Below are 9,122 nucleotides of genomic sequence, written 5' to 3'. Positions count from 1 at the left end.
GTGATAATGTGAAGTCAATATAGTGTTAATGTGGCCTTCCTAGGGTCACAATGTTGCCTATCCTGCACCATGCAATTGTCCTAACCACATATTAATGGGAGTAGTGTGGGAACATTGGTGGTGCAATGTTTACCATTTACTTTAAGTTATGGAGTTTTCCTCCAAAAACGTTTGATTTCTTACCATACTTAATTTGTAAGGGATTCAAAAGAAATTGCCTTGGGATTCATGCAAGCCACAGCTCCATGGACTCTCTGGGGCATCCACTTTTCAGCAGTGTATGGGGTTGAGAGGTTCCCCGAGGTGCCAACACGCCCAGGCCTACGTCTCCCATGGAATCACCCCATCAAAAGCACTCCCTGGCGCCTAGTGTGTGTGGATCCCTGCTCAAACACAAGAAAATCCCACAAATGCCTGATAGTCCCACACTCAGATAGCCTAGGAGAACAAAGATGTGGGTCAAACCTTGGCATGGATATGTTAGACTGATGGAAACTAACATTTTGGGGGGAGCAAATCCTGAAAATCTAACAAAGGTCTTGTTCCACATGCTGTCGCAGCCAGCCAACCACGGCAAGAGCAGTCTGGCACCCAGGGACAGAAATGTTACGATGTGTAGATTGTATAATATATGGTTGTGATAGGTTTCAATACAGCCCAGGGAGGATTCCTGTGACATAAGGATTCAATAGATAATACAGAATAAGATTTTTTTTTATACTTTCCACTTAGTCCTGAGTTTGATATCGATCATCAAATGAACATCACACCATAATGCTAATATTACATAAATGATTGTGCAGACTACATTCTCTAGAAAAAAAAACATGCGTATTTGGTATTGTTGGACTTCTGACATTTAGGGCCAAATTTCTTGTTAGAGTTCTAGGTTGTATGTATGTCAATTTCAGAAATGCAACAAAATATTGAGAGAATTTGTTATAAAATAATTAAACACAAAAACAAATCACCACAGTTTTTCAGTCTGCAGCGAGATGACATGGTTTACACCAATACATACCTCTAACTGTGGCAAAAACAGTTTGTTTGGCTGCACAAGGAGACCAAAGAAGTTTCAATGTTCAAACAACTTAATACAAGATTTTTGATAAAACAAGACCTTGTACAAAAAAGCCCATAAGCCCCACTGGTTAATGAGTTAAGAACTACTGACAACTCAGTAGTCTTCTTTGCCACACCAGTTTTTCTCAGGGTTAAGCTGGGGGTACTTTTTAAATTCCCTAATGGGGCAGTTTGCCTTTGCCATGCAGTTTTCCCAAGACTGAGCTATGGCAGCATGTCTAATCAACTGTGTTACTAAACTTGCCCTAGCTTGGGCTACTCATTTAGCTACATCTTCAGATCCTTGCTTGGATAGTTAAAAACCTTTCCTACTCACCTTTGCAAAGGTGTGTGAACTTCATGATCCTAAAGACTCCACTGAGGCATTTTGTTATATCAAACGAGGTAGTATAGATAGATTGATTTATGGGATTCATTTGTGCCACTTGGCAGCTGAGATTATTTGGGTTGAGAGGACCCAAAATTACAATATGCGCTCTGCTCTGCCCCATGCAAGCTAGAGAGCATGGGCAACATTATTGGGAGAAATAGAGAGATGTATAAGACACACCATCAGAAGAGAGCAAGACTCCATTAAAAGAACAGCTCCCCACTGGACCTCAGAGGGCAAACGAAAGAGAGGCAGGCCAAAGAACACCTGGAGGTGAATTATGAAAACAGCAATGAAGACCCTGAACCACAGGTGGGGCACCGTACAGAAACCTGCTCAAGACAGACAGAAGTGGAGGTCCTTCATTGCTGCCCTACATGCCGGTCGGCAGAACAGACAGCAAGTAAGTAAAATTATATTAAGGCATGAGGTTGAACGTCATCTGTTCCAAGCATACAGTGATCAAGAAGTGTTCCCTTTACTTGTGTCTTAAGGAAGGAAACATTAAATGAGGCCTTTGTTGGTATTCCCACACTGAAAGAACATTTAATATGGTCAAAAACAAGCTATTTGTAGAGCGTGGCACTGTCACCTCTGTGGGTATCTGGGCACTGGATTGCGAGGTCTCAATCGGAAAACCAGGCCCTGGAAGAGGCTAGAAATGAGTAGAAAAGGAAAAACAGAGGACAGAAAAACCAAGGAGAAAAGGCAAAACAGGTCAGCAAAGCAAGCTGAAAAAAAGGCAAAACAGAGGGCAGAAAACAAGCAGAACAAGCACTGGCATAGCCAATAGGTCTCGCCTTTGGGACCTTATGTGTTTATGAAAGTAACAGGTGCCGGAGCAACTGTATACCGATTGCACTGCTAGAAAATACCTCTGTATGTACTCCACTGAACCTGTGCTTGTTGTTAATAAATAAAGTACACCATGAATGTAAACAATTATTATATTGGTTTCAGCTCATTTAATTCATGAGCCTCCAAACCCACAGAATACAAAAAATGTCGTTGTCAATAATATGCTGTGTAAACATTGTAAATAAACAATAATTGTGAATTCCTTGTAAATGCACTTTAAACAATGATAATACAAAGTTCCATAATGTTGTGCATCATGACAGTAGATGTTGAAAATAGCCCAATGCATTTCGGGATTTACAGCAATCCCTTCTTCAGAGGCCTGTATATAAAAGAAAAAATTGGATAGGTTTTGCAACATGTAATAATTTAAACATATATCTTCTTGCATTTTCATTTCTATTGCAAAAAAATTATTATGATAACATCGTCTGACAATCCAGAGAGGTCTGATCGTGCCTGTACTTGTCCTACACATACACCGAAAGTGAAGTTGAGGTGGAGAGATAAACCTATGCGTGAGTGTGTTGGCTTGAGAAGCCAGATATAAAGCAACGTAGTGGATTCATAAAATAAACCCCTGCAACATAACGTATACCAAAAATTCACCACTATACGTCACTGTTAGTGGTCATAATACCAGTGAAACATGAAGACCACCTGAAGCCCAATGAAAAATACATATAGGAGAACCCTTACGTGAAAACTGTCGAATTAAGCATTTCGAAATGAATGGATTCAAGCTTCTCGAAAGTCAATCAGAAGGAAAAAATGCGTAGCAATGCTGAGGTTTACTTCGGATCCTTGCAATCGCCTATGTACAGAGAATTACAATGTCATGTGGAAAAAACGCTGTATTGTGGTGCAATGGCGTTTAATTACTCTATCTTGTTTAAGGAAGTACCATGTTTACCTTGGAGTGTACTGGCAACAACTCGATGTAGAGGTGGAGATCACGAAACAACAAGTCTTTCTGAGATCTTGTGAAGATGGCCTGTAAACGAAAAGCGAAATGACTACGGACGTCTGCTCCCCCCAAGTAAAGCCCCCGCCCTATCTTACAAAACTCTGGAGTTCCTATGTATTGTAGTGTTAAAATGTGCCTACCTCGCTTAGCGCTCCGCAGTTGTTTGAAGTCCTGGTATGTAAAGCCGAGCTCCGTATGGAAACGCGCTCGCCCGTGTTTGAATAAAACGCTTCCGGGCTGTTATAGGCGGATGCGCGGAGCATGCGCAAGCCGCCGAGATTAAGGAAGGACTGAAGCGCATGTAAACTGAAGATAGGATCCATCTTGGAATGGAACGTACAAACTGGCCGTGAACCTGTTAGGAGGTTCACCGAACGTGAAATGTCTAAGATTGCGGAAAATGCTAAAGATAAATGACTCTAGTGTGTGGTCAACTTAACCCAAGCCGAAATGACGATAAAATGCCTCTTGGTGTCAAAACTGGGTATCTTTGTAGTTGCCTGCCTACTGTCACCTCGTTCCTGTAATATACTCTGATGGGGCCTGAGATACAGAGAAAAGTGTGGCCATGCTGTTGCACGGGTACAACCTAGGAACTGGTACTATGAATGCTCAAAAAATCATGTGCCCTATCCAGAGCGGCGTTATGAGTATGGAATTATTGTGATATGAATGATGAATATTCCCGGTCCTGTGGTTGGAATGAAAAAAACTGATGTAATGATCCCTTATCCAAAAATGGATAGAAAAAATAATAAAAGAAATGTGCAAACTTGTGCAAAACAATTTTTTTGTTATTGTGGAAAAAACGAATGGACTAGAGGATGAGTGTTGATCGACTAGTAGTGAAGTTGTAAGATGGAAATAGATCCCACCACCGAAAGATCGTGAGGACAGTACTTACAATCTAAACACGTTCATTAAAAATACAATTCCCATGATCAATGTTGGTTACAAGAAGCACATAAGTTCCAATTTGTCATTCAGTCCTGCTGGTACCAGTGTATTTAAAAATTTAACCCACCATACCTCTCTTTGGGCCAAAAGTTTTGCTGTGTCTGAATGAGTGTTAAGAGGTACCATTTCGAGGATTGTAAATTTGAGTTGTGCTATGGTATGTTGATGTTCCAACCAATGTAGTACTAAATGGGATTTCTGATTCTTTGTGCGAATTGTGCTTTTGTGTTCTGATATGCGGATTTTAGTTTTACGAGATGTTTTACCCACATATAACAATCCGCATGGACACTTAATGGTGTAAATAACATTCAGGCTGTTACAGTCTCCACTGTATTTGAGTTTGATAGGTTTCCCAGTGTGTGGATGGTTGATGATGTTACCTTGTATTACATTATTGCAGTTCACGCAATTGTAGCATTTCTGCATTCCTGAAAATGGTGTAGTGTTTGTAGCTGCTGGTTGTTTCAACAGTTCTTTGATGTTTCTACTCCGCTTGTATGCAAACAAAGGTTGTTGTTGAAATAAACCGTTGAAGTCTGGTTCTTGTTGGAGGATCTCCCACCTCTTTTTGATGATTTTACTAATCGCGGGAGACGTGATCGAATATTTAGAAACAAAAACTTGTCTGTTTTGGCTGCTCGTGAGCTGAGATCTAAGTAACTCGCTGCGATCTTTGAGATTCGTTTTGTCCACTGCTTTTTTGAGAACTTGTTCTGGGTAACCCCGTTCGTGAAACTTCAAGTTTTGCTCGGAAAGAGCTTTTTCTAGCTGGTTGGGGTCAGATGTAATTCTTTTGGTGCGTAACAGTTGTGAGAACGGCAAGTTCTGTAATAGAGAAGGAGGATGGAAGCTCGAATACAGCAACAAGTTGTTCCTATCTGTAGGTTTAGTGAATACTGAGGTTGTAAAGGAATTGCTTGTCTTGGTAATAAGGACATCAAGAAATGACAATGATTCTGTGCTGATGTTGTGCGTAAATTTGATCCGACTGTTTTTTTCATTTAGTTCTTGAATTTTGGATTCAAGATTGGCTCGTGAATCAATCCAAATCAAAAATATGTCGTCGATGAAACGAACATAAAATGCGATGTTCGTTTGCCAATCATTGTTGTTAAAAATATGATCATGCTCAAATTTGGACATGAAAGTGTTGGCATACGCTGGTGCCCCAGAAAAACCCATGCTGGTACCACTGATCTGGAGGTAATACTCATCATGCCATTTAAAATAGCTATGTTGGAGACAAAAAGTTAACAATTCGAGAATGAATACCTTGTCGGTTGCCAATTCTGGTAATTGTAGAAGCGCCCATTCGCACGCATCAATGCCTTCTGAGAGGGGTATGGATGTGTATAAAGATGTGACATCTATGGTACACAAAAGCCAAGATGAAGAAAAACGTGCCATTGCTGTGTTCAAGAGATTTAAAAAATGTGTGGTGTCCTTCACATAGCTTCTCCAAGATTGTACAAATTTCTGGAGAAAATGATCAATGAATTGTCCTGCTGGTGTAAACAGAGACTCGCACCCTGAAACTATGGGGCGGAATGGAGGGTCATGTAAATTTTTGTGGACTTTGGGCAACATGTATAATGATGGTCTTCTGGGATGTGTGACTGATAGGAAACTGCGAACTTTGGGAGAAATCCACGACATTTCCTCCGCGTGATCTAATATGTGTTCCAAAGTATCCATGATCTTGGTGGTGGGATCCTGTTCTAGTTTCAAATACGTATCCGGATCTCGTAAGTGTGACTCCACTTTGTGATCATACATGGTTTTGTCCATAATCACTAGTGCTCCTCCTTTGTCGGCCATCTGAAATACTAGTCTGTTGTCTCTGGCCAAATGACGTATAATGGCGGTCTCATGTTTTTTGAAATTGGTAATGGTAGGTGCATGAAATTTGAGTTGAGACAAGTCCTTGCGGACAAGTGTCTCGAAAGTATCTAGTGTCTTGTGCGTGACTGGTGCCATAAACACACTTTTAGGTCTGAACTTGCTCAATTCAGAGTCATGCTCTTCTTCAATGACATCTGAAGCTGGTGTACTGGTGACAACGTTGGTAAAGAAATGTCTCAAGCGTAGGTTCCTCATAAATTTAAACACCGCAACCTCAAGTTCAAAAGCGTTGGTTTGGTATATGGGTACAAAAGATGTCCCTTTGTTTAGAACTGTCAATTGACTGGGTGTAAGTTGAATGGAAGAAATATTGATTACAAGACTTTTCTGCTCCTCGTGCTCCTGATGTCCCCTTCTTTTGCCCCTCCTGGTTTTTTTTAATCTGGTGGACGACCAGCAGTTTGGCTGCTCTCTAAAAAAGAAGCCGATTGTGTCTGAGATGTAGAAGGTTGGGGAGCTGTTGATGTAGCTTGGTCCTCTCCACTAGTAGGTTCTGACTGTGTACGGATGGGAACCCTGGCAGGGTCAAGTTCACGGTCCGATACCACTGATTCTTGAGAGGAGGAATGAGGTTTTTGATAAGGCTGTCTACGGGCGTATACTTCTGCCCAAGTGTACACCTCATTCAATTTATAGTCAATGGTGTCTCGTCGAAATTTGCGGAGTTTTCTTTCTTGAATTTCTTTGCCGTAGGTGTCTAGTTTGTTATTGAGGTCATCTAGTGTAAGCTTCCAGTAGTCAGCTTCACACCGTGTCGAGAGATCTGTTTTGATGGTATTCATCTCTTCTTCAAGCTCTTTTATTGTACGTGATAATTCTTCTATGAGTAGAAGAATTAAATCTAGAGAACACTTATTCAAAATGGCCTGCCACTTCTCCATGAAGGCTTTATTAAATTGGAATTTGTATAATAAAGGCTTGATGGGTAAACGTAATCCCCGGGGGATTCTTTGCACCTTGTGATATTGTATGAGTGTAGATGCATGTAATCTCTGGCTCAATGCTCTGCGAGCTATGAATTCGAGTTGCCGGATTTGTTGTGATATTGACCCGCTCTGGACGTTGAAAGACGGTGTGTCCTGTATTAAGGCATAAATGTCCTTAACTTCTGATGTTGTAAATGACAATGTATCTGCTCTATTGTCAGTTAGGTTAGAGATGCTGTCAAAAGACATGATGGAGAATGTGTTGTGTGTGCTGCTGGCTAAGAAGTGGCTAAGAGGTAAATAGGCAATCTATGGAAGTCAGCGCACTACTCAATGAACGAAAATAATATACTGCGTTTCCACTGTTAAATCATGCTAAAACAAGAAATGCGTGCTAATCGGAAAAAGGTAGCCACCCTCATACAACATGAAAGTAACAGGTGCCGGAGCAACTGTATACCGATTGCACTGCTAGAAAATACCTCTGTATGTACTCCACTGAACCTGTGCTTGTTGTTAATAAATAAAGTACACCATGAATGTAAACAATTATTATATTGGTTTCAGCTCATTTAATTCATGAGCCTCCAAACCCACAGAATACAAAAAATGTCGTTGTCAATAATATGCTGTGTAAACATTGTAAATAAACAATAATTGTGAATTCCTTGTAAATGCACTTTAAACAATGATAATACAAAGTTCCATAATGTTGTGCATCATGACAGTAGATGTTGAAAATAGCCCAATGCATTTCGGGATTTACAGCAATCCCTTCTTCAGAGGCCTGTATATAAAAGAAAAAATTGGATATGTTTTGCAACATGTAATAATTTAAACATATATCTTCTTGCATTTTCATTTCTATTGCAAAAAAATTATTATGATAACATCGTCTGACAATCCAGAGAGGTCTGATCGTGCCTGTACTTGTCCTACACATACACCGAAAGTGAAGTTGAGGTGGAGAGATAAACCTATGCGTGAGTGTGTTGGCTTGAGAAGCCAGATATAAAGCAACGTAGTGGATTCATAAAAGAAACCCCTGCAACATAACGTATACCAAAAATTCACCACTATACGTCACTGTTAGTGGTCATAATACCAGTGAAACATGAAGACCACCTGAAGCCCAATGAAAAATACATGACTCTGAATTGAGCAAGTTCAGACCTAAAAGTGTGTTTATGGCACCAGTCACGCACAAGACACTAGATACTTTCGAGACACTTGTCCGCAAGGACTTGTCTCAACTCAAATTTCATGCACCTACCATTACCAATTTCAAAAAACATGAGACCGCCATTATACGTCATTTGGCCAGAGACAACAGACTAGTATTTCAGATGGCCGACAAAGGAGGAGCACTAGTGATTATGGACAAAACCATGTATGATCACAAAGTGGAGTCACACTTACGAGATCCGGATACGTATTTGAAACTAGAACAGGATCCCACCACCAAGATCATGGATACTCTGGAACACATATTAGATCACGCGGAGGAAATGTCGTGGATTTCTCCCAAAGTTCGCAGTTTCCTATCAGTCACACATCCCAGAAGACCATCATTATACATGTTGCCCAAAGTCCACAAAAATTTACATGACCCTCCATTCCGCCCCATAGTTTCAGGGTGCGAGTCTCTGTTTACACCAGCAGGACAATTCATTGATCATTTTCTCCAGAAATTTGTACAATCTTGGAGAAGCTATGTGAAGGACACCACACATTTTTTAAATCTCTTGAACACAGCAATGGCACGTTTTTCTTCATCTTGGCTTTTGTGTACCATAGATGTCACATCTTTATACACATCCATACCCCTCTCAGAAGGCATTGATGCGTGCGAATGGGCGCTTCTACAATTACCAGAATTGGCAACCGACAAGGTATTCATTCTCGAATTGTTAACTTTTTGTCTCCAACATAGCTATTTTAAATGGCATGATGAGTATTACCTCCAGATCAGTGGTACCAGCATGGGTTTTTCTGGGGCACCAGCGTATGCCAACACTTTCATGTCCAAATTTGAGCATGATCATATTTTTAACAA

General features: G+C 40.6%; 1 protein-coding gene across 1 annotated transcript; it reads right to left on the bottom strand.

The window, feature by feature from the left end:
- Positions 1-6,517: 6,517 nt before the first annotated feature.
- LOC146868315 (uncharacterized) lies at positions 6,518-7,315 on the bottom strand. The gene has a single exon (XM_085614196.1). The coding sequence runs from the start codon at positions 7,313-7,315 to the stop codon at positions 6,518-6,520; it is 798 nt and encodes a 265-aa protein (XP_085470322.1).
- Between the last annotated feature and the right edge of the window lie 1,807 nt (positions 7,316-9,122).

The sequence above is a fragment of the Triturus cristatus genome, chromosome 1_2 (assembly GCF_964204655.1).
Source record: "Triturus cristatus chromosome 1_2, aTriCri1.1, whole genome shotgun sequence".
Taxonomy (NCBI): Eukaryota; Metazoa; Chordata; class Amphibia; order Caudata; family Salamandridae; genus Triturus; species Triturus cristatus.
The sequence above is the reverse complement of the archived record's forward strand: the minus strand, read 5'-3'. Positions and strand labels throughout refer to the sequence as shown.